Raw genomic sequence first — 26,429 nt, 5'->3', positions numbered from 1 at the left:
GCAAAGAAGCCACAGCCAGGAAGCCACTTGGTCAGGACTATCCTGCTGGTTAACATTTTATAAGATGGACTGATACACGTGACAGAATGCTATGGTTTTATTTTGGTCATCATTTAACCAAAGGGCTTGATTTTTAGGGTTAACTTGGGGTTAACAAATACTAGACTTTAGAACCAGCCTTCCTTCCCCTCCCTCCCTCCTGGCACAGTACGTGTGGCTGCGACCATTCAAGTGTGTGGGTGCTTGTGGAGAGCAGTCAGGAAAGAAGTGTAGAGGGAATCGACACGGATATGAGGGGCTCGCTGACCAGTGTGAACACACAAACTGGCAGGCCGTGGCACTGACCTCCAACCAGCCGCCGCACGCCCGGCAGGCCACTACCGGAAACTTTGGACAGAACTATAAGAAATGCAGCCTCACAGCTAAGAACACTAATTACTGTTGGGGTAAACCAGACTTTGTGATTTTTAGACCAGAAAGAGAAACTATCTCTGCAGTGTCCCACTGACAGTAAAAATAGGGATACATATGGAGGGTTGTTAACTTCCTTGCATAAGCCAATCTTTATTTATTAGATAAGAGAATTTTGACAATCAGTTTCTTCCTACCCATTCCTTTCCATAAAAATGCCCAGTGGTTTGGAATGCTATTAAAAGCACAAATAACCCTGAAGCTTATTCAATTTCTGACCATCTCTGCTTTCTCCTAGATGACTTATATAAGTAGTTTATATACTTGGCTTTTTGTTTTTGTTTTTATTAACATATAATGTATTGTTTGCTTCAGGGGTACAGGTCTGTGATAAAGTAGGATATTCTTCAAAGTTAGAAAAGAAACAACGTACACACAGATCTGGTTGGAGAGAACATGGTTTAATTAAAGGCAAAGCTGATTTCAGCAGCTGCAGGTCTTGCACAGACAGACCAAAACAAAACAAAAAACAAAACAAAACAAAACAAAAAAACAAACACAAGAGAAAGTTTACTACACAAAACCAGTTTCTGATGAAGATTCTCCTCTCCCGCCTCATTACTCCACACTGAGGATGGTAAGGCGAGAAACCCCGCCCCAGGAGTCAGAAATCATTCCAAACACCAAATTCTCATGCAGAAACAGGGCTGTATGGGATGTGGGCAGTACCAGGGGTGAGACAGTGAATCTGGCTAGCTCATCTAGGGTGCGAGAATCAGGGACAGCTCAAACACTGGAATGTCGCAGCTGCCTGAATGCAGAGCTCAAACACACAAAGTGGGTCAAGGCAGTGGGGAGGGAGGCTTGAAGGGAGGGGAAGGAAGAGAGGCAGACACGGGGAAGGGGGCTGGAGAGAAGCACAAAGGGTTTCATATTGCCATTGGGTGGGGGGGCTTCACCCTTTCAGACCTTTCAAAACAAGAACGGAAAAAAAAAAAAAACCCAAAACAAAATGAAAACAAAAAAACCCCAAACACCATGTCAAACTTAAAGAGCAATAATGTAAGCATACGGGGCTCCAACCACTCTCTCTGAAGAGCAACGAGCATTAATCTCACCCCTTCCATTGCTGGGGTTGCCCAGACTTGAATGACAACTGGGGCTCCTGGATGTGCTTTGCTCTGCAGCTGTCTTCCAGTTTGTAAGTCCCACACTGACTCCACACACTCACACACACTCCCCCTCTCCCAGGGAGAGCAGCTGAGTGTGTACGCGCACGCGCGCAAACACACACACACACACACACACACACACACACGAGAGAGAGAGACCTCCCAGAAATAGACCTTACCACTAGCACAGCAATTGGACATTTAGATTGTTTCCATAATTTCCCCTTAAAATATTACTTTTCCAGCAACTAACAGAAATGCTGTCCTTCTGTTTCTACACAAGAAAATTTTCAGTCCTCTTTCCTTCTAATAAATACCAAATAAAAGTTTATCTTCCTTTCTTTCGCCTTTTCCAGAATGGACTTCGTTGTGTTCTCTTCTGTGCGTGCCGCACACGTGTCCTTGTTGCCTTGAATTTCACTCTGAAAGTGGAGGTCGGGAGACGCAGCTGGGCAGGGGCCTGGCCCGTTGTGCGCTGTGCAGACGCCACTGCTTCCTTCCTCCGCAGACTGTCCTTTGGGCCCCAACTGCTGGACCCCATGCTGTTGCTTCTTGGCGAGATGTTGTACACATTAGGAACAGAAACAATTACTAGCAGACAGCACGGGGTAGGAAAGGGATGGAGGTAGGGACAAGAGGAGGTGGGTGGTGAGCAGGATGGGGGTCACGAAAACCAATCAAACAAAAAATAACCACACTGAAAGCTTCTACCTATTAAAATGGGTCGGGCCGCGAATGGACTAGCCTGCCTTCTGTGAGACTGCTTGCTACGCTACTGTAAAATGTACAGGAATCAAAAACATTAATTTAAAGTCCTACAGCAGTCATCTGCCAGTCCAGCCCAGCACCACCACCCACACTGTGTCCTCGATTGGGGCTCGAGCACCTACAGAGTGAAGGGCATCTCCTGCTGCAGTCTCCAGGCCAGAAGGGGGCCTGCCAGAACCTTCTGAGTGAAGGTTGAGGCCTTGGACGCTCCCTCACGGAATACTTCCGCTGGCTAAGAGGTCAGCTTCCCCATCCTGTCACCACCAACCTCTCACAGGAGCAGTGGACGGGGCTTTCCTTGCTACACACTGACTAGAAGAAGCACATCTGTGTGTGGAAGAATTCAGTGTGATATTTTACTACTGAGAGTAATAACAATAATAAAAGATGTTCAGGAATAATTTCAACTACATTCTCAGTCAGCAAAGCAATCATTAATGGATTCCTATTTTATTCCCCAAAGAGGAAAAAAGGACTGAGAAGTTCCCATTGGCTTCTCCCATCTGCCTCCCCTTCTCAGCTTTCACTTCCCTTGTGGCTGGGGACATGCACGATGGAGAAGGTGAGAGGCGGTGATATCAGGTAACTGAGTGAGACAGACAGCAGCTCCTCTCTCCCTCCGGAAGGCCCCAGGGGGACGGAGAGTTCCCGATGATTTTTTCTTTTTGTTGCACTGCGGACATTTCGTGCACACTCAGCGTGCCGGTGGAACGCTTACACCCTCTTAACAGCAAGAAACAGAAAAGAGGGCTGCCACCTGCAGGGGACTGTATGGGCCAGTCCTGCAAACCCAACATGCCATGGTTTATGGAGCCTTCATTCCCAGGGTTGCCACTTTGGCCTCAGTGTGGAGGGTTCATGGTGCCTTGTCCCCGCTGCTGTTTCTGCTTCTGCTGCATTAACAGCTGCTCCAGAGCGGAAGGTCCAGGATGCATCATGGAACTGGACCAGATAGACTGAAAAACAGCCCAGAGCTTGTCAGCAGAGGTCAAATGCCCGGACGTCTGAAAGGGGGTTGTTTCTCAATCCTCGCCAAATATAAAGGCTTATGTGTCCCAAGATCCCTGCCCCTAAAGCATCCAGCTATTAGACAAAGCTGTTGTAAGACTGTCTTCAAGACCAGTTAGTTTCCACTAAGATTTTAAACCAGAAAAGGTGAAATACTTTTTATTAAAACTCTGCCACGTGGGACCTCAGAATATTTACAATAAAGATTTTAGGCAAACAAAACATCTCTAAAATTAGGTACCTTCTTTCATGGGTTCACAAAAGGCTTAAATCAAACGTTCCTAAATGAATCAGAATCGTCTTAAACTTGCAATGCAACTAAAACCTTTTTTCTGCTCCCCTTGAAAACAAAACTCTTTATCACTAGTGAGTTCACAAATTAAAAAACAACACTCCTTTTCAAGAACCTTGTAATGTAGACCATATGTTTCTCTAGGACTTTGCTAGATACATGCTATGAACTGATCAACTCTAAGGGTTTAAGGACTAAGCCTGGCTATCTACAGGAACAAAAGCAGAACCACATCTCTCATGGTTCTTGTTCCCAAAACTCACTCACCTTTAGGCTTTCCATGAGGACAGCAGAGGAATCCTCCATGGAGGGGCCATGGCCTGCCCAGGTGCCACTTGGAGTGCTGGCCTGATGCCAACTGCTCTCAGAGGATGATGTCGCTGAGAGATAGTCAATGCCAAACCCACCCATGGCTAAGGATGCAAAGAGAGAAGAATTCAAGATGTTCTGTCATCACCAAATACCAAACACTAGAGAAGGGCAGAGTAAGTGATTCACTTTCAGTAGGTAATAAAGTCTGGATCTCACCTGGCTTATCAGTTTTCCACCGATCTGCAGTTCTTCTATCCCTGTTATCTGGAGTTCCAATGGGTCCAAAGTTGGAGAATGGAACAGAATTATGGTTGTGTGTTGGAGGGGAGCTTGGCAGGCTGCTTGGGTTAGAGGAATGAGGAGATTGGCTGGCTGGTGTTGAATGATCTATTAAATCACAACAACACAAGACATTAATAGATGTTTCACAAACAAGTCAAGAACTAAAGTTTCCTATAGATCTGCTCACTTCAATTCTACTAAAGATAACTACAGGGGGTGCCTGGGTGGCTCAGTGGGTTAAAGCCTCTGCTTTCGGCTCAGGTCATGATCCCAGGGTCCTGGGATCGAGCCCCGCATCGGGCTCTCTGCTCAGCAGGGAGCCTGCTTTCTTTCCTCTCTCTTTGCCTACTTGTGATCTCTGTCTGTCAAATAAATTTGAAAAAAAAAGATAACTACGGGGCTTTGGGAGAAAGGCAGAATCAGGGCCTCCAAAGGGACTCTGCCGGCTGTGCTAGTTTGTCCTACTACACATATCTAAGGCATGGTCCTTGCTTTTAAAAAAAAAAAAAAAAGCAAGGGGAGCCTGGGTGCTCAGTGGGTTAAAGATCTCAGAGTCCTGGGATCCAGCCCCGCATCAGGCTCTCTGCTCTGCAGGGAGCCTGCCTCCCCATCTCTCTCTGCCTGTCTTTCCACCTACTTGTGATCTCTGTCTGTCAAATAAATAAATAAATAAATAAAATCTTTAAAAATAAATAAATAAATAAGATGAAAAACGGAACCAAACAATTTTATGCATGCACTATTCTGGCATGCCTGTTTCAAGTAAATATCTACCAGTCCTCTCTACCAGAAACAGAATTGCCTGATCTTAAGAATGACTACTGAATCAAACTCCAATTATTAAATAGAGATTCAAAAAAATCCATTTTAAAATCCAATTTTTCCTGCAAAGAATGAATATCTATAAACAAAAACTAAAGAACAGGGGCACCTGGGTGGCTCAGTGGGTTAAAGCCTCTGCCTTCGGCTCAGGTCATGATCCCAGGGGATCATGGAGCCCTGCATTGGGCTCTGCTTGGCAGGAAGCCTGCTTCCCCCTCTCTCTCTCTGCCTGCCTCTCTGCTTACTTGTGATCTCTGTCAAATAAATAAATAAAATCTTAAAAAAAAAAAAAACTAAACTAAACTAAAAAACAGCTGGAAATCTTAAGATAGAACCCATATTTTTCTCTCTTACAACTGTGCTGGTTACTGAGGATATAAAAAAGCTTTTTCAGTGGCACTTATTATGTGAACTGGCTCATTAAGCTTTTTTCCTATTTTCTTTCAGAAACTAAAAAAACCCCTAACATTTATAATCACAAAATCATACTAAGTTATCATCAATCACAGTGAATAGGAAATGCAAGGCCTGCAATTTAAAGACCAGTCAATACCTGAACTGGCAGGAAGTGATGGAGACCAGGGGGTCCCTTCGAAGAGGGAGTACAGTGATGTCTCCTGGGGGGCCAGCGAAGGATTAAGTTCTGTTTTGGAGCTGGTTGTCAGGTTTTTCCCATATACCTCATTGAACACGCTGTTATTTGGGTATCTTTCCTGGAAGACAATGACAACCAAGTTATAAACTCACTCCAATGAAACAGATTTCAGAAAATGTCATGTTTATGTTCTCGGATGCTTAAGCATCTTAAGTGGATTGAGCTTTTCTTAACAAGACAAATCTTGAAGGCTTTTATCTCCGTTGCTTCTGGTTTTCCTGTTAAATTCATTTTCCCCTAATTTGCTTTCCCTCAATCTATGTAAACCACCCAGATTTAAAGTATGAAAAGTTCACTTGGCTGGACAAAAGAGCCCTAAGGATTTCTGGATTAATGAGAAGTTCAAGGGTTCAAACTGAAAACATACAAGTATCTCATATACCCAAATGGGAGGGACAGAGGATAAAATAAAATGTCTGGAAGACTCCAAAACATGGAAGAGAAAGGAAGAGAAAAATAGGGGGACAGAAATAGAATGGGAAAGGATAAACTAGCCTACTATAAAAGCACCATCTACCCACCTGATTGAGAGAAAATCCGGTGAGGGACAAGAAAGAAGAGGAATGGGACATGAGCTCCGAGGGCTTCTCCAACAAGGATTTCTTCACAGTCCCGGAAAAAAAGGTAGTTAAATTATGCCTTCCATTTGCTTAATATTAATCTTAAGGTACTAAACAATCTAGCAGAAGACCACCATTTAAGCATACTTGTACGTACCCATCATGTACAAATGTAAGGCTTCAAAGACGTGAACTACACTAATACCACGACACCAGCTAACTGCAGGTGCCACAGGCAAGTCGGACACAATGCTCCTGGATGAACACTTCTCATCTAGCACAGATACCCAGGCAGGGACCAGGGACCCGGCAAAATGCTAGTTCTGAGTGTTTATTAGCAGGAACCTTCGGGAATACACTTATCAAGAGTTGCATTTAAAATACTCTCAAAACAAGATGCTGAGTTGAGCTGGCAGTCTGTGTCCCCCCCATCCCCCAATTTTAAAACACTCACAGTAATGACTTAAAGCCTTTCAAATACATTTTGACAACTGAACTGGGTTTGTCAACATGGTTCCTAAGCAGATCTATTTGTGGTACATATTAAAATAGTTCCTGAAGTTGAATATACATTTACTGGCCCTAAGAAAATTACCAGGAAAAAAAGCTGAATCTCTGATGCTCACTGTCACTGAACAGTTGATCAACAAAGCATTTACTATACACCTCGTACATGCAAGGCACTTTCACACACATTATATCATTAATGATGTTAAATACAGAAAGGATTATAGTTAAGGTTTGTGTGTGTGTGTGTGTGAACATGAAAAAAAACCCCAAACTCTAAAACACTACCCCTCCAGGCACACTTGTTCCACCATCAGCTCCACGCTGAGTGGTGGAGGGACAAGCGGAGTAGGAAGTAAGGGGGTAGGAAAGGACTGGAGAGAGGCACTGCCCCCGGCCCTCAAGCCACACCAGCAGAGAAACATCAAGAAAGGCAAACACATGGAGCCAACAGTTTCGCAGTTAGGCTTTCCACAACCCTGAGGTGCTGACACTGTACTCTTGTAGGTGATAAAGTTTCTAAGGGATCTTTTATTTCTCTAACTTGGGGGGAAAAGTAGGAGGTCTCTCTGGCCACTCACCCAGGCAAATTCTTACAGGAACTTCAAGTGCCAGGGATGGCAGCTTCTGTTATGAGAGCCATTCAATTGTATTTCTCCTAATACTAAAATTAATATTTTAATCTTACGACTGTTTTCTTGCCTCACAAAAAACAGCAAAAAAGTAGTAGTCAGAACTGCTTCATGTTTTGTTAAGATGGAGTAAAGGGAGGGGAAAACTTCATAGCATATGCTTCTCATATTCCCCCAGCTCAGCAAAATAGAATATAAATATTGACAATATAGAATGCCATTCTTCGAAATGCAGAGTAATTTCTAGAGGGCTATTTTTAAGATACCACTAATCAATACTTCAGACTTTATTTCATACCATTCTAGTTATTTATCTCTGTATTAACATATCTATGTCACTCCAACAATGTTTATAAATAGAATTCTCTTCATTTTTACTCATTCTGTTTATGAATCTTGCTCTGAATTTAGATCAGGGCTCTCAGTTAACCAAACAGAAAAGAGCCACATACCATTCAATAATGTCACTAAAAAATCTAGAACATATTTCATTTCATATTTTGAGTACATGAGGAAAAATCTCACTGCTCCTAAGCAGTATCAAATGATCCTTGAAATTCCTGGGTTTAGATGGAAGTGCCACCTAAAAAGTAAGTTAATTTGCCAGCACTGCACCCTGTGTGACCTGCCCTGAAGGATGCTTCTGGATAACACATACGACAAAGCTGTGACTCTGAAATTTACAGCTATGGAGTCCAAGATGTTTTCCCATGTTCTACTACTGTTTGAAGGTTAGTCTGGGCAGTAAGGAAACAAATGGTACAATTTGGTAAAAAAAGAAAAGCTCCAGAAAAAAAGAAAGCATCTATTCCAAGGACTCCAAAATCTCAGGAAAGAAGCTGGGGTTAGAGCAAGGAGAATTACGTCAAATACATACAAAGAGGCTCCGTCCAGGAAGAGAGGCGAGAGGCCCCAGCAAAGCTGGGTAAAGATCAGGAGGGTTAGAAAAAATCAGCTCTTCCTCTTCCTCCAAGGCAGCCAGACTCTTTAACAGGTCCGGAGGAAGCAGAGGGGAGCCCTTGGGGTCCTAGTGACAGAAAGGATCACAGTGAGATGCAGTAAGGGATGACAAAAGCACAAAGGAGTAGTAGCATGGTTTAGGGCACAGAAGCAACTCAGGTCAAGGAGAATTATAGCAGACAGTACTATGCAAGGAAGAAAAGGCTCTGAAGTAAAAGTACAGTGACACAAGGAGCACGGTGCAAAAGATCAAGACAAAAGAAGCATAAACCACGGCCAAACACGGAGAACATAAAAGGTTAACGAGACTTGTGAGTAAACCAATGCGGCGGAGCAAGGGGATTAGCCTATCTTGGGCTAACAGAGAAACAGCTCTTTCAAAAATTACATTCTCTCTTGAAAATTACAAACACACCTGTTTCTCATGAATTAAGAGAGAAAGGAAGGGGAACTCCACTATCAAAGATAACTGGCTGACTTTGTTCCTCTCAGAAAGCAATTTGTTTAAATACGCAGTAAACCTATTTTTAAACTTAGATGATTCAGCCCAACTGAGAGGAGCTTTGTTTCAGAATTCTCTAACGTGCTGTGTTAGAGACTTCTGCACCATCTCTCTGTCAGACCATCACAGGTCCACAACAGTAACGAAATTCTTCCACTCCCCCAGATCAAATCACTGTGCAATTGTGAGGGGGTGACCAAGAGCCACAGCGGTTACTCAGCAGCTCGCTAGAGCGCTCATGAATCAGAGCGGCCTTTATAAATGCCTACTTGAGAAAGTCAAAATATGCAGCCCGAGACCTAGTTCTGTTGTGTCTGGCGACAGGAAAGGACACACACCTCAAACGGCATCCTGGGCACAGGATCCTGCTCGGGACGGAAGACTCCTGGTGACCGTTTGCCCCTGCGGTCCATATTTGCTTGCTGGGCCATTACTGCTCTGTTATCAGCCATGCTGTAAGAAGAATCCCAGTAGAATTCTGGGACCTTGACTTCTGAGGGATTATGGTTATATGGCTCCATGGGAAAAGGCTTCATTTTTTTCTCTAGAGGCTGCTGCTGCATTACAGGAGGTTGCAATGACGGCTCAAACAGTTTTATGGGGTCTTGGGACTGAAGGTAGTAGGACTGTTTCACAGGCATGATTTTCCCTAATGGGCCTTGAACCTGAGGGGGATTCCACAGCTGTTTGGAGGCATCTGCCTGTTGATACTGAAAAAGAGATGCTTGTCATCAAGAGGATAAAATGCAATGTTACATTCAGTACTCAGGACATCACAGAATCAACATGAGGGGTCTTACAACCAACAAAACTCAGCAGTCCTTTACCCTTTAGGTTTTTCAATACACAGAGCTTTCTGGGAACACATGTGGGGCACTGAACTCATGTTCTCTTTCAATTCAATCACTCATGATGTTAATGAACAAATGAGTGTGTGTGTGTTTTCCCCCTTCCTGCCTCAAGCTGCCATTTTTAAGAATGGCATCCTATCCTTAACACCTCACCAAGATTACAATTCTATTTCCCTTCTGCAGTTTTTGTTCAAATAGGAGAGAATTATTTACACAAAGTCCTTTTCTACAAAGCTGACAAGTAGCAGCAAAGAACGGTACTTAAGATCTAGTCTCCTTTACAAGAGAAAGGAAAACATTTGAACTTTCCTAAACAGCAAGAGGAATATTTTTGCATTTCCGTAATCCTTACACAGCAAAAACATCTGAAAGCTTAACCAGTATTTCTAATTAACTGAACACTGTATAACTTCAGTCTTCCCTCCTTATTTCAGCTGCACAGTACCCGCCACTCTAACTTACCTGCTGGAATCCAGAGTGGTGAGGAGGGCTTTTCCCCAAAGCCGGCACAGCTTTTGTGGGGGATTGTTGCTGAGCTAGAGCTTGAACCTGCAACTGGTTTGTAGACTGTGCTGTTGGCTGAGCTGGTAGAGATGTAAGGGGTTGCTGGGAAGGTGGCTGTGGTTGTTGAGGTCCCTGGTTCATTGGCCCTGGTCCAGAGGGCCGTTGCTGGCTGTAAGGAATGTGGGACTGTTTCCCAGCTTGCACCTGGTTTCCTGCTGGAGAGTGAGCTGTAGGCTGAAGAAAGGTTCCTGGGACAGAAACACCAGCTGGGAAGGTGTAACCTGAGCCCATAGAAAATGCCACAGGAGGGGGAATAACATATGTGGGGGGCGGGAACCCTTCAAAATAGAAGAACACAGCAGCTTTAGTTCTAAAGGCATTTAGCAAAAGAAACGCAAAAATAAGTCATCTGAAGGGGACATGGGGTAGGGTAGAGAAGAGGTCCTCTAATAAATTATACAAGAACAAGGATCGACCAGCAAGTGAGACTGATCAAACATCAATCTTTAACTTGATTTCAAGAATTAAATTAGAGTAGTGGGGGCTGCTACTTCTACCCACTGAGGCAACTGGAGTACTTTAAAGGTGGTCTCCTAAATGCTAGAGTTAGTGATGGGAATTCTTTCATGGTAAAATCATGCACTTGTAAATAAACTAGAGAAATGGCTCAAAAATAACTTCATAAGCATTAGAGAAAGGAGAACTTCCTTCTACCTTTTAACATTATGGTTTAGTAATTCTAACTCCAGTAGAGTATGAATTACTTGATTAATGAGCAGAAACTCACACACAGATGAGATTAAGTAGAACAAAGTATAAAATGTGTATTTACCTGGCCGGCTGGGAAGAGGAGGGAAGGCTCCAGGGTGATGAATGGGGATGAACTGGGAGTTACTTGCTTGACTTGGGGTTTGAGTTACAGGTGTTTTCCTGGCTTCAGACACTGGAGTCTTTCTTAGTTCTGTCTGGGATTTTACCTATGACCAATAGAAGCAACATTATAATAATCTGAAACACAAATGTGTCAGAAAGAAGCACCCACTCTAAGAAAGTATTCAAAACCCACTATGTCCAAAAAAAAAAAAAAAAAAAAAAAAAAAAAGAAGCCTATGAAGGTATTTAAATTCACCTAAGTTAAAAATGGGAAAAATCAAAATAGGTTATTTGTCAATAAAAGATATAAGGCTTAGTTTTACTAGTCTAATTATTTTCCTTTCACAAAATCATAAAAATACTAAACACGGAAAGGACCTGAGAACTCATTTGTTTTACAAATGAGAAATGTCTTGCCAGCAGGGTAAAAACTTGCCTATAATCTCAAGCCACCTATTATGGGCCCTAGGGACCTCTGCACTTGAATTCATTCAACAACATATATAAATTATGACTTAATAACGATGACTATCAACCCACAGGGGACATACTTTGGGCCTCAGTTTAATTTCTTCTGGACAGCCTTAAGCATACCAGTCAGGCACCCCCCCCTCCATGCGGACACCCCTTTAGAACTACTTTCAGCAGTAAGGAACAGGCCCTGAGGTCCTACACAAGGAGCTACAGAGAATACGATGTCATACGTGTTGCTCAGAATGAGTAAAATGAAGGAAAGCAGGTGACATTCGTGAAGACCTTCGGATGAGGTACGGAGAGTGGTGATACACTGACTCCTGTCAGGCTTTCTTTAATCATCAGAAGCAGATTTAAGAGGGAAGGGAGGCCAAAAAGGAGGTCTCAGTCCGGCTCTCGTAGGGAGGCGGCTGCAGAGGAGGCAGAGCAGGCACGAAACACTGGCTTCATCCCTGGTCTATCCCTGGTCTCAGCACTGGTCCTTTGGCTTCATCGTTCATTGGTTTGTTCTTCACTTTTCCCCAGCACCTCTCTCCCAACATGCCTTTTCTCGATTTCTACCAGGTTTCTCTCTGTTTCTCCCTCTACTACTAATCTCAAAATGTAACTATTATGTTATTTCTCTGTTTCCCAAAAAGACTCTAGAGGTGAAATACACTGCACTGAAGGCACTATTAATTTGCAAGCAGCCTTCAGTAATGTAAGGGTCCTCAGGCCTACTGCAAACAAATACATTTGTCAAAATGTGCTAACAAATCAAATGGCTACTTAGGTCTTTGTTCAAACATTAATGGTGTTAATGAAACCACAGAGCAAAGACCTTTGGTTTACATGTAGTATAGTCTGTATCTCTTTGGAAAGGTTTAAGAAAAACAGAGTCACAAATAACTGAGCAGTGTTTACCTCTCCCCAGCAAGAGACTTAAATTCTTGCTTTATAAATTCCCATGAGTCAGCGTGACGCTGAAATGACATAATGCTACTGGCTGGAACAGGTATAAAGGCCAAGAAAAAGAGCCTCACCTTTTTCCAAGAATATCTTTTATTTCTTAGTGAATTAAGGAGAAAAAAAAACCTTAACTATAAGCCTTAATATATCCTTGGTTCTACTGGATGCCTAAAAGACCCCCAAATTTCCCCATATAACATTAACAAATGGCAGTTACACTTTCCAAAGAAAATAGAATTCTTCATATGGTTAATAGGTCTGCAACTGGTCATTTCAAACCACTTAAACTGGAGAGGATTGACAAAAATGTCACATCAAGTTGAGATTTTTTTTTCCACTCACATTACAATTTTGAAGAGTTGATGGAGTAACCACCTACCATAGCTCTTACGTGACCTTACTATTCGGCATTCAAAGAATGCATTCACGCTTCCAGAAGAGCCAATTCTCAAGGCTTTAGGAACAAAATGAAAAATCTTGCCTTTTGTTGTGAGTCTTCCTCTACCTGCGTTATAGTTCAAATACAGCTTACCTGCACTGCCACACTCTGCTTTCCTGTTTCCTGTAACTTTTCTAAGGTGCATTTCTTGGTTTCTGTTTTCCTCTTGCTGTTGTCCTTCTTTCCATCATTCTTAGTTACAGTAATTCCTTTGCTATAGTCCCTTCTCACCTCTTTGGGAGGAAAACTTCTTCCTTGGTCTCTGTTCACTTCTCGCGGCTTAATGTTCTCTTTGAAGGTGACCATTGGCTTCTCTCCTGGGTCACAGTTGTTGCTTAGATTACGGCCCATGGACAGCACTGATTTCAGTCCTGGGTTCCCGTCCGCAGCCAGGGACTCTACCATGGATGGTTCTTGCAGAATGAGGTTCTCTTTGGCTTCACTGGGGTCTTCCAGTATTAACTCTGGGATTTCTGTGATAAACAACAATTTCCCTACCTCATTTTCACACTGAATCAGCCTAAAAAAGTAAAAATAAATCCATATATGAAAACCATAAACCTAAAAACCACTAACACTGCAACTGCATATGGCCCCAATAGTCAGTACATCCCCAGTCCCAAAGACTTGGAGACAGTGGGGTATCACAGTATAACATAACTCTTTTTATATAACATAAAAAGTAGTTTCAGAAAAATTTGGATTCTCAATATCGCTTAGCATTCCCATAACATTCCCATGCTCTTTTAATGTATTCTACTGATTACAGTTACATTGACTGAGCATGTCTTAAGTACGAAGCACTAGACTAGGCCCTTGCAGTGACAATCCCTAATTCCTATTTTATAGGTATAAAAACTAGAGTTCAAAAGGACTAAGTTCATTCAAACATGCAACCATTTAAATGCTGCAGTGTGACAAGAGCCTGAAGACAGAAATGAATATGAAACAGTTGCTGACTTTGAAAAAGGTGATAATCAACTGGGAAGATCCCAAGGACACACACTTCAGGAAGTGGCAGTACTAGAAACTTATCGGACTCTGAGCTGTCCTGACCGACACTGACCACCCTGCCCCCACCAACACAAACCACCTATGAACCTACCAGTTGGTTAAATTTACACAGATGTTTGTAAACAAGAGCAGAAGCTCATGATTCAAGGGGAGACAAAGCCTATTCCTCTACACAAGGCAGTTTGACGGGGAGAACAGAGATTAAATGGAATACACTCAGGATCAACAGGGTCAAAATCTTATGTGTTAACAACATTCTGACTTAAGAGTTTATAGTAGCATTAAACAGAGCGGGAAACACATGCAGGGTATGTAAGTGCATCTGGTAAGAAATACCTTGGCTGATTATCGGCAATCCATTTGCCTATAGAGATCAAGCGCTGCTGCCGTATTTGTCGTTGCTGACCTTCCTTGTCTCCTGTGATACCCTGGTGGCCTTTAGAAAAATCCAAGTTCCTAAAATTGATATAAGCAAATTATACAAAATTAAACTTCTAAAGAGATTTGCCAGGCAACCAAGTTCACCCACTTAACTGCAATGGTTTCAGATTTTTGCATACAGACTAGCTACCTGATGTAATCCACTGCATTTGAATACGAGCTCCCAAGGATTTTATGTACAATGAAACAAAGCAAAAAAGGTAACATGCAAATTCATTACATTAACATACTTTTAATTTAGATTTTACTTTCTAAATGAGGAGCTCAAACAAATCACAATCTTTTATTTGGAAAGATACTTTTTCTGTAAAAGTTTTCATTAACACTTATGTTGCATTCTATGTCATCTGTTTGAAATGAACACTGCAAATGCTAGGGATCCGAGAGCATGCCTATTCTAACAAACTGTTAATTATGCATTTAGGTGACCCTAAACCAGGCAAATGTATACGTATCATAGAGTATAACCTCATTGACATTTGGAAGGTAAATCAACCTGAAAAAAATAAGGATTTTTCAGATTTCTCTTCATTAAGGGCAGTCTGTTTTTTTTAAAAGCATCTAAGCACTGCCAGATAGTCGGCTAGATGCTGAATACACAAAGATAAATGAGAAAGAGAAATCGTCTCTGTCATAAGGATGAAATAGGAGACTGTGAATCAATTTGATGAGTGTCACAATAAAAATGATGCAAAGAATAAGCATGGCAATAGGGGGGCTTCTTCCTTCTGATCAGCTCTGAAAAGCTTTCATGGCGTGTTACTGGAGTTGGACTTTGACAGGAATGGCAAGTGCACACAGGTAGGTAAGGGAAGGACAGAGGAGGAAAATGGAGTCTTCCAGGCATAGCATAAACAAAGTCTTGTAGGAATAAAAACAGAATTACTCAAAAATAGGACACAGGGAATGTAGAGAATGTTCGTATTAGGGGAAAGGAGGGTGGAGATGGCAGGAAATATGGCTGAGAAATATCTAGCACTTGCACATGAAGCTAAAAAACATACTGGAACCACTGGGGGTGAGTGAATTGAAGTCTTCGTATTAGTAATGGGACATTAACAGGTCTATATTTAAAATATAATTACAGAAGCATGCCAGAAATGACTTATAGAAGGAGAGGGACTCTTAGTAGGGAGGTTGAATGGGAAGCTTTTTATACTCCAGGTTAATAGTGATAAAAGCCTGAACCAAAGGGAAGTAAATGGGAGGAGCTGGATCTAAAAGGCATTTTAAACACAGAATCACAAAGACTTGGTGAGAAAGGTTAATGGAAATAGGGTTTTTTTTTTTTAAGAGTTCACGTAGGTGGATAATGGCACACAGATAAATATAGAAAGATCAAGTTTTGCTGACCAGATAGGAAAAACAAGAGTCGTTTTGGGTCATATTAAACTTTGAAATGTATATGGGAGATCAGATTGTTAAAACAGAAGTCCAAACTCCAAAAAAAAGAACTGAAAATTTTGGACTTACTAGCCAAGAGATGAAAGCTCAAGACAAAAGGATGGATCTGACCATCAGAAAGAAGGCAGAGGGTGGGGAGGGCAGGGGCGGGGAAAAGTCTGGACAATACTACTCTGAGGCATGTGGTACAGAAGAAAGTGAAAGAGATGGAATATGATAGTAGAGCTAAGAAAAAGGAGGCTTCATGAAGGAATGGGATAAACAGACTCAATGCTAGAGAAAACTGAATAGGATGAAAATTTTAAAGTCAGTGGAGTCTGGTAACCAGGAAGGCGCTATTAGTTAGAGTTGCAGGAAGCAGAGAAATGGCTGGGAGTGAAGCAGGGTCAGTTAACTGTCCTTCTAAAAAGTCTCACGATGAAGACAAAGGGAAACATCAGAGAAAGATGGGGTGGTGAATTTTACTTTTTAAGAAGAACAAGGTAGGGAGGCCTGGGTGGCTCAGTCGGTTAAACAGCTGCCTTTGGCTCAGGTCATGATCCAGGGTCCTGGGATCGAGTCCCGCATCGGGCTCCTTGCTCAGCAGGAAGCCTGCTTCTCCCTCTGCCTGCTCTGCCTGCTGCTCCCCCTGCTTGTGCGCGCTTTCTCTCCCCCTCTCTCTCTCTCTGACAAATAAATAAATAAAATCTTAAAAAAAAGAAAAGAAAAGAAAAGAAAAAGAACAACGTATACCTGAATGTTACTAGGCTAAAAGTAACCAGTTGTTTAAAAAAAAATACGAGAAACACAACACAGAGAGAGGGTGACAGGTGAGCAGGCAGGAAGGGATGGGATCATGGACACAGAGGAAAGAGGAAAGAGTCAGACTTGAAAAGGAGTACGAAGTTATTCCTCTGAAAGGAGGAGAAGAGACGAGAATGACTATAAAAACAAACTGCTTTACCATCTTTATTGGTATGAAAGATGTCGAGCAGTATCCTTTGGTTTACATTTAGTTCCCATTTTTGAGACTTCTCTAATTTCAATAACGTATAAAAAAAATCCAGTGTATAAATATTGCCGGGAGAAGCAATTTTCTTTTCCTTTCCTTTCCCCCATATTTGGAAAAGCACTTAGTTGTGTATTATGCAGCAGGTAAAAACATGACATATACAAATCCATTTCGTATCAAAAAACTTAAGCTTTTAGTTGCTGTTAGGAAAATAAGACAAAGTTGGGATAGACCAAAGGTTAAGGTTCTTTTATACCCAAGCCTGATTTCTCATTTTAATGCTATAATCACTGGTTTTGAAATAAAACTCCTTGAGCTGCCACTCACCTGAAAGAAGGTCTCAAAGCCAAGAATCCTTGTAACTCAAACTCCTCTGGAAGTGGTGTAGCTACAGAAAGGTAGAAAGCAAGATTTGTAAACATTTTAATTTAAGAACTGTTACTCAGCACAGTGTTGTTCATTAAATCAAGAAAATGACAATCTTCTATACAGAAAAAAATGCTATCTATAATCGTCAGAGTTCTCTGCTCTTCTCTATAGTAATCCTGAGAGCAGAATTCATGTATCAAATCCCTGCAGGTCGTCTCTGGGTCCTTGACACTGTCCCCTATTCCTTACCCACTACTCAAGCCTAAGGGAATGGAGACAATGGGACCTTTCTTCCCTAGCAGCCTTAACACTTTACAGCCTCAGATCCAGTAATCTCATTGTTTAGATTATCTCCTTGTTTTGCTCACAGTTTTGAAAAACAACACCAACATCACCCAAGAGCTAGAAATGTAGAAACTTAGGCACTATCCCAAACCTACCAGTTTATGATTCATCATAAACCGCATTTTTAACAAAATCCCAGGTGATTCATTACAAATTAACACTTGAGAAGCACTGATCTGACAGGAGTAAAATAATCAGAAAGGAGTCACCTACAGATTGTTCAGTGCAGAATTATTTATAATGGGGAAAATTTTAAAGGAAATAGACAATGAGGCCACATGATGGTCTAGACTACCTAGGTGGCTCAGTTGGTTAAGCAACTGCCTTCGGCTCAGTTCATGATCCTGGAGTCCCAGGATCGAGTCCCACATTAGGCTCCTAGCTCCAGGGGGAGTCTGCTTTTCCCTCTGACCTTTTTCCCTCTCATGCTCTCTCTCTCTCAAATAGATAAATAAAATCTTAAAAATAAATAAAAATTTAAAAAAATCATGATGGCATATTCACAGAGCAGAATATTATGCAGCCAGTAAAAATCATGTTTCAAACATGTTTAAATGGCAAAGGAAAATGCTAACAATATAATGTTAACTTTAAAAAGCAAGTGCTGGGGCACCTGGGTGGCTCAGTGGGTTAAAGCCTCTGCCTTTGGCTCGGGTCGTGATCCCAGGGTCCTGGGATTGAGCCCTACATCAGGCTCTCTGCTCAGTGGGGAGCCGCCTTCCTCCTCTCTCTCTGCCTGCCTCTCTGCCTACCTGTGATCTCTGTCAAATAAATAAATAAAATCTTAAAAAAAAAAAAAAAAAAAAAAAAGCAGGTGCAAAGCTGTATCTGAAAGCAATCACAGGCCAGGTATATATACATGTAAGAAAAATGTCCCAAGAAATACACTATCACATGAATAAGTACAAAGTATCTTTGTATGAGAAAGGGATGGGTGACTCCTGTTCTTAATATGTCAATGTCCCAGATGTTCTATAATAAACAGGTATTACTTTAATGGAATAATACTGTTCCCATTAGCACCTTTAAAAAAAATAGTAACAATGAGGAGGAAAGAAGAAGAAAGAATTTAAGGGTATTGTTCTCTTTGGACTCCTATTCAAAAGTAGCTAAATAGGAGAATATGCTACTGGGAGAAAAGTTAAGAACATTCTCTCTAATTCCATCCTCTTAATCATGATGAGTAGAGAGTTCAAAGTCACTTCTGAGATACTGAACTTAAAGTCACTAAGTTAAACACTTAACAACAAGAGCCTGTTTTTTCTCTGGCCTTAAGCCTAGTATTGGTGATTTAGAACAATGTCAACAACATAAGATTAAGATAGCCCTTACCATTAGTACTTGAAAGATCCTCTTCATGGGGATGGAAACTATTTAGGAGAGAAATTAGCCAGGGCCAAATGCTGTAAATTAAAGAGACATTTCAGACTTTTTTAAAATAGAGAAACCAAAACACTAATAAGCCATCACAATGTTATTTATAGGGCCTGGACTTTATGTATTTTTTTCCCCTTGCTTCAGCATTTTAAAGGCTATATGATTTCCTAAAACCTATTTTCAAAGATGTCTAGATAAGAGATACAAAAAAAGGGTCAAAGATGTATAACAGAGACCTATTATGGCAAAGCATTTCCCAGGCTCCTAATTTAATAATTAGTGAAAATAAATTGTTAAGCACTGATAATGGATATTCACTAAGAACACACTGTCTAGAGAAACAACATATTATGTTTTCAAAGCTGTCATATACATTATCAGTTATGGAACCCATTGCTAGTTCTTAATCTGTGACAGGGTAGGGTACACCACAGACAAATTACATTCTCTGTTCAAGGGTGATGAGTATGCCTTTTCTTTATGATACAAAAAAGTCCACATTCTGTAAAAATATCAAGGTAAACTGAAAGCTTTCATTTGTCACCATAAAATCAAAAGCTTCTAAGAAACATCACAATTATTTTGAGTAGAGATTACAGAGAAAATGGTGAGAACCAAAATAATTTCCAATCTTCTATGCTCAAAACAAGCAAACATAACTTAAACTGGGTATTACTCTAAGGCAAACAGAAAATAATGGAAAAAGTAAAAAAAAAAAATCACTTCTCTTCAACTTCTAAACAGAGAATTGGAGCATACTGTAATAGGTAAGAAGTAAACTGGTTTTACTTCAATTTCATTTTGAACGTGAAAAACGCTTCTTCCCCACGATGGCAGCCAGGAATGGGGGGTAACCCACAGAGAGCCAGAAATCCTTAAGATTGTGCCTCACACGAGAAATTCAAACAAATAAATAAAAAGCACACAAAGAGGTCTTTGGTTCAATTTTCAGAGAGTAGGTAGGAAATACAAGCATTTCACTGTTCAAATGTTGTGTTTTAGGAGGCGGTTTCTACATATCTAGGACTATCAAACAAAAAAAGCACACAAGCTAACATGAAATTCTAAGATACTTACTACTGTCTTTCATCCACCACTGCTTCCTGAAAGACCCTGGGTCTGAGTCTCAGCCAGTCCATGGAGACCTTGACTGCAGGAAGGGGATAGGCATTGTAGGATTCCTCCTGAGACTTGTTCTGGAGAGGACACTTGCACAGGATGCCAAGAAAAGACACTTAAAGGAAAAATGTATTCAGAAAGCATAAGATATTTGAAACTATGTACCAGTCCAAATTAAACTACCATTATGAGCCTTCTGCTATATCCTACTTAACACAAATACCTCACAGCTTTTTTCTAAAAAGGCATTTTTCCCCCCATGTTAAAAATGTTACAGGGATAACATGATAAAAATGTTACAGGGGTGCCCAGCTGGCTCAGTCATTACAGCATGTGAGTCTTGATCTCAGGGTTGTGAGGATGAGCTTCATGCTGGGTGTAGAAATTACTTAAAAATAAAATCTTAAAAAAAAAAAAAAAAAATGTTACAAGGGCACCTGGATGGCTCAGTCAGTTAAACAACTGCCTTCAGATCAGGTCATAATCCCAGGGTCATGGGACTGAGCCCCACATTGGGGTCCCTCCTGCTTCTCTCTCTCTCTCTCCCTCTGCTGCTCCCCCTGCTTGTGTGCTCACTCTGTGTCAAATAAATAAAATCTTAAAAAAAGAGTTACAGATATAGTTGGTGAGGGGGAATAGGAGTAGATAAAAGGATAGAACTTAGGGTTTAGGCCTCCAAATTCAATATTGGGAAATATAGGACACATTTTCATATGTCACTAGTACTCTGTTAAGATAATGAAAATGCCTAACATTATGCTTTCCAAAGAAGACAGCACAGAAAATTAAATGATTTAATACTTACTAAAGAGGGCCAGCAACTGTGTCCAACACAGCTGCTCATCTTGGCTATAACTATGCTGCTCCGTTTCATTGCTAAAGTCACGAAGGTGATGAAGTTGAAACAGGTTAATGACAGTGACGTGAACTAACTGCTGAGAGTTGAAAGCTTTCTGGAATAGCAGCCTCTGTAAAAGATGACAGAAATACTGCATATATTATCAAGAACAGGAGCCACCTTCCTCACAAGAATTAAACTGGCGGTCTGCATTTAAAGTCACATGACTAACAGATACAGATAAGTAAATGTCTCCACCCTTAATCCCAGGATTTTAACGAAGTCTGATGTGGTTTGATGTTTCTCCGGCTGACTCTCTGCCTTCAAAGGAATTAGCCCAGACACCACAGGGCTCTTTGAGCTGTTTTTCACAATACTTTTTTTCCCTTTTGTAAACTGTGTGTTTTTTAATATGATGAGAAAAAAGTTTTGGGAGTCAGTCAATAAACATATACATCTTAATCCATTAGAAGCAGTTTTGTAAGAAATGCATACATAGTAAAATATTAAGTTGGAACCAATGACTAGAAAGTAAATGTACACAGTAAAAAGGAAATTTCAAACTAAAAGACTGAAAAATATTTTGAACTGTTGGTCATACGTATATAAGTTATACATAAAGAATGACTTCCAAAATTTGTCATAAAATTTACTCTTTCAGAGGCTTGACAAATTTAAAGGAACTTACTTATAAATGGGGTAGATAACAAGAACCTACTTTGGAACATGGGGTAATGATCTACTAAGACAATAAATAATGTATTATAGGTAACTTCTACATCTTAGGAAAGCACATCTATGATCTTCATCATCAAATTCCTTTTACTTAATAACTGTGTGTTGTTCACAGCAACCTGCTAACCAGGTTATTATGAGAAAGAAATCACTGACCATGCTCTCAGCCGGCAGCCTCAACTTAGTCACCCTTTTACCTTAGCACCTGCAGTACTTTTAGTTTATTTCCACATAAAATATATTTCAAACACAAGTTCCTAAAAGCTGATAGCTACTAGAGATGATATCCTCGCTTTACCATATGCTTAACCTAGGGAAGAGTCAACCTCCCTCCCTCTTAGGAAATGGATACAAGTGGGAATTCACTGTCACTTGGTTTATGGTGATAACCTTATTTACAGTTCTACCAGCAATGACAAGAGAGCCTACCATCTTGAGAAATTTACAGCTGCCTTTATCCAGCTCCAAAGATTTTTTTTCCTATTTACAGAAAGAACCTGAAATATCCAGAGTAAGTTTAATGATTCTATTAGCAAGGTCTTTTACATTATCATGGCAGAAAAGTACAATTCAATTCCACTTAAACTCCTTTCTCTGCCTCCTTGCCATCTGCCATTCCAGTACATACATCAAGAATGCTTCTTCCTTTTCCAAAGGCATCAAGCATTTTTCTTTCCTTTCTTCAAAACATTCTGAAATTCTATCTCTTCTTCAGACTTCTCCCACAGAAGTTCTCCTTTAATCTCTACATACAACCTTTTAAATTGACCATTTACACAAATATAGCGTACTGGAATAAAATGAGAATTATAGCTTCTATTTTTCAAAAAACATTTTTCCTTGTGGAAAAATGTATCTATTAATCCACTGGCATTTTATTTTAGATGGCAATACCCAACAGAAGACAAACACAGCCCTTTAAGGGATTTTCTAGTGTATGTACAGAAACATTAATCATATGAGTGCATCCTAAGTAATGTAAATGATAATGTAAAATTTCAAGAAAGCACAGACTTTGTCTTGGTCTCCCTTCTGTCCCCAAGAGCCCAGAGAAGTGTATGGTACACAGGAGGTACTCCATAAGTATTTAGTGAAGGCACAACCCACACCTTTGTAAGGAAATGTGAAACTGTTTCGTTGTAACTTCATAAAATTTAGATTACACTGTAGTAAGTAAAGCACCTCATCAGGAACAAAATCAGATCGGAGCTGACACAGTGTTACTCAAAGATGTCTTCAAGAGCAGTTCGGAAAAAACAGTACATAGTGAACATATATAAAAAGCCTCGTGTCTCATTTCCTAAACCCCAGGCCTTAAGCCTTTCAATAAACCTCAACTTAGGAGCTAAAGATTGCTAGTTACACAGACACACTGAAGTTTACATGTAGATGATACTAATGATCTACATATGCTTTAGAAACACTTTTGCATATTTACTCAACTACACTAAAATTTCACTCCAACAATGTTCTTCTGATGTTTCAGAAATGAGTAAAGTTTAAAATAGATCTGCCTCATACTATGTTTAACTTCAAAGCGTTGGAACGATTCTTCAAAGTATATTTACAATTGCCCACATATCCCCCCACAACTTTATATACAGAAATGTATACCGGAGGGTTGCCTGGCGGGGGCTCAGTGGGTTAAAGCCTCTGCCTTCAACTCAGGTTATGATCCCAGGATCCTAGGATCGAGCCCCGCATCAGGCTCTCTGCTCAGCAGGAAGCCTGCTTCCCCCCCCACCCCACCTTCCTCCCTGCGTGCTTGTGATCTCGTCAAATAAACAAATAAAAATCTTAAAGAAAGAAAGAAAGAAAGGAAGGAAGAAATATGTAAGAAATATGTACTTGAGGGGTGCCTTAGTGGCTCAGTCAGTTAAAATGTCGGACTCTTAGTTTTGGCTCAGATCATGATCTCGGGGTCCTATGACTGAGCCCCAAACTAGGCTCTACCCTCAGTTGCTCAGGACAGAGCCATTCGTCCCTGCCCCTTCCCCCAGCTTGTGTGTACATGCTATCTCTCAAATAAATAAATAAACAAACAAAATCTTTATACATTTAAACTTCAAGAGAATATCAGTGTCTGAGGTTGCATCCAATGCAAATGACTAGATTCTAGACCAGAATAACTTACATAGAGAAGATTTCATTTCCCCCTCTCTCTCCACTTAGGGAATATATCATTCATAGACACAGAGGTCATCTGGTCCAATCTGGTCCAATCCCCTGCTATTTTATAGAACTGTACCTAAACCATCCATGAAAGATGGCTGTCAACCTGACTTAAAAACTCTCAAAAGAGAGAATCACCAGCAACCCCCTACAGATCCCTTTTTTAAGATTTAAGATTTAATTTCAGTTCTGACCTCAAAAACAGACAAAGATAAATTATTTTAAAATAATCCTTCATCTATCTGAACACTTAAAATGAAACTTTTCAGTCTTGTTTGTTCTGTCCAGACAGAACAGCTTAGGGCATAAAAATTAGCTGTTCCTTTCATGCACCTGACTCTATAAATCATGGGTTAAGTTTAAATAGGCCACCAAAAGGAGCGGAAAACAGCAGGGGACTCTAGAAGCTTATTTTAAAACAAACTATTTCTATTATAGTTATTTAGTACAATCTCTTATACATAAGAAGTGTCAACTACAAAATGATTATCTGTAAAAACTACTTCGCATTGACTATATTTGGCTAATTATGTCTCTTAAGTATCTAAACTACAATTTCTGGAATATATTACTTTTTTAATACTTATGAAACTGTAAGGCAGTTATAGATAATTCCCCAAGTGTTTAGATACCCAGAAGTAACCAAGAAATAGAAAATGTTCTTTAGACTGTCCTGTTTGCTGTTGATCCTCATGACTAAAACAGTGACTGACAGGCAATCAAGTATTTGTTGAATAAATAATTTGAAAACAAAGTTAATGTTTAATCTTGACTCCTCCCATATTTCATATACTATACTACATATAAACTGCTAATTTAATATACTAATAGAAGATCATTTTCATAAGAACAAAGGTTATTTAATTTTATCTCCTTACATAAATTGGTAAAATATAGTCCTGTTGAGTGAAATTCTCATTCCTTTCCTTAAAACTACCACAAATCCCAATGGATCAAAGCACTGTGAGAATAAAGAACTAGGTTTGCAGAATGAAGTATTATAAAGTAGGTACCAGAACCCTACCTAGAATATAAAACCATCAAAAGGGTACTTTCAAAACCAAGAAAGAAAGGTGCCTGATCTGAGAAGGAAGGAAGGAAGGAGGAAGTTGTTTTTTCCTCACTTTAGTACTCTCTGCCCAACCACAGCTATCTACTGCAAACACTGCCGCTATGCTTCTCTATAGATGGTATCTTTGTTTAACGTGAGGGGATGTTGTATGCAAGTATTCCATATGCTTCAAATTTAATTTTTACCAACAATTCATAGTTAAGTAATGACATAAAAACTGGAAGTCAGCTTCCCCTAAATTTTATGTTTCCTGTTAGACAAGACAAAACACTCTATATTTTTAAAATCTAACCTTAAACTGTTCTTCCAATTTCTCTCGAAGAGGGCTCAACTTTTCCAAGCTCTTACTCAGGTACACATGACCGTGGAATTTAATAAAGGCCTTGATGAAGTCAGAAACACCCCATTTGGTTTTCACCTCATCCCGGCTGAAATGAAAGAAAAATTTCCATGAGTGTTAAGCAGCAAAATGGCTAACAGCTCCTCACAGAGGTTTCAGTCTGCAGAAACACATTATTTGAGCGCCTGATACATAAGGAGTGGAATCTGCATCTAACTTTTCATCTGCAACAGACTCAGAGGGGTCCTCGGTATCGGGAAGCCTGTATTCCTCTACTAGGAACAAATAAGATGCAGACTCCTTGAAACTCAGCAACGACTACATGCAAATCTATTAAAATATATGTGTTTTTTAAAATTAGGCAAACAGAAGAGCAACACAGGTAACTATCAGTTCTTGCATGCCCAAATTTGACAGGTGAAGGCCACCAGATTACACCAACTCCTGTTGGAAAAGTCAACCCTACCTTTCCAGTGCTTTAGAAAGTGCTTTTTGTAGATTAGTGGAGGCAGCTGGGAAAGGGAACTTCACAGCGATGCTTCTGCAGTAGTAGAAAATTGTGGTCAGATGGTCTCCTTTGGAAGAAGCTAAGATAGCCAACTGATTATAAGGCTGACCTAGAGGAAAAAGTGAAGATTCTATAGTAACCAAGATGCACAGTCTTGCTATCAGAATATAGATGATCAGTTTTTAAACCTTTAAGTTAATAATGCAGAGTTTTTTATAAAGTAAATCTCATGACTACCTCATTACAAATGGGCATAATTTAAAACAGCATACTCCCACAACAGCACATACCACGTTTAGGTTAAGAAGTACACAATAAAGGGAGAGAGTACTATTACGTTTAAACAAGACTTTAGAAAGGGCTAGACAGCAAATCTTCTTGGCTTTAGGGGCTTAAGAGTCTCTATGGCCACTGTAGCAGGAAAGCAGCCACAGTCAAGTAGGAAACCAGGTGCACACTGCCACCCCCTGCTTCAAAGGGGCTTCTCTGAGAATCAAAAATTTCAACATGGCTTAACAAGAATGACATGGATCACCAAACAAGAACCACTGCTAATTCCGATCCCAAGGTTATCAAAAGACAAAAGCCCTGTCTTTTAGGTAATAAAATGTAATTTTTCTAGTGAGGAAATGGTGGTATTAAGGAATAATTATTTTATAAGTAATTAAGGAAGCCAAAGTTAACTTGTTGAAATAATTTTAGATCACACTGGGAGATATTCTATTTATACTG

The 26,429-nt window shown here is 40.4% G+C and overlaps 1 protein-coding gene across 10 annotated transcripts in view; it reads right to left on the bottom strand.

Annotated features, from left to right (window-relative positions):
• Positions 1–1,919: 1,919 nt before the first annotated feature.
• The window catches only part of SMG7 (SMG7 nonsense mediated mRNA decay factor), a 92,033-nt gene continuing 67,523 nt past the window's right edge, over positions 1,920–26,429 (bottom strand). For 4 of the 10 annotated variants that reach the window (XM_059412751.1, XM_059412753.1, XM_059412745.1 and 1 more), the window contains 17 exons: positions 25,656–25,806; positions 25,142–25,277; positions 20,838–21,000; positions 19,991–20,147; positions 18,869–18,939; positions 17,150–17,210; positions 14,323–14,442; positions 13,066–13,492; positions 11,071–11,215; positions 10,197–10,576; positions 9,222–9,593; positions 8,299–8,448; positions 6,244–6,324; positions 5,621–5,780; positions 4,180–4,350; positions 3,919–4,064; positions 1,920–3,307 (listed from right to left, as the gene is read on the bottom strand). In XM_059412751.1, the coding sequence (XP_059268734.1) occupies positions 3,194–3,307; positions 3,919–4,064; positions 4,180–4,350; positions 5,621–5,780; positions 6,244–6,324; positions 8,299–8,448; positions 9,222–9,593; positions 10,197–10,576; positions 11,071–11,215; positions 13,066–13,492; positions 14,323–14,442; positions 17,150–17,210; positions 18,869–18,939; positions 19,991–20,147; positions 20,838–21,000; positions 25,142–25,277; positions 25,656–25,806 (3,005 nt within the window). In that variant the 3' untranslated portion in view covers positions 1,920–3,193. The remainder of the gene's footprint in view (positions 3,308–3,918; positions 4,065–4,179; positions 4,351–5,620; positions 5,781–6,243; positions 6,325–8,298; positions 8,449–9,221; positions 9,594–10,196; positions 10,577–11,070; positions 11,216–13,065; positions 13,493–14,322; positions 14,443–17,149; positions 17,211–18,868; positions 18,940–19,990; positions 20,148–20,837; positions 21,001–25,141; positions 25,278–25,655; positions 25,807–26,429) is intronic. The other 6 variants (XM_059412746.1, XM_059412748.1, XM_059412749.1 and 3 more) reach the window with 6 other exon arrangements.

This window comes from Mustela nigripes, chromosome 10 (assembly GCF_022355385.1).
Source record: "Mustela nigripes isolate SB6536 chromosome 10, MUSNIG.SB6536, whole genome shotgun sequence".
Lineage (NCBI taxonomy): Eukaryota > Metazoa > Chordata > Mammalia > Carnivora > Mustelidae > Mustela > Mustela nigripes.
This window is presented reverse-complemented; position numbering and strand designations above follow the sequence as displayed.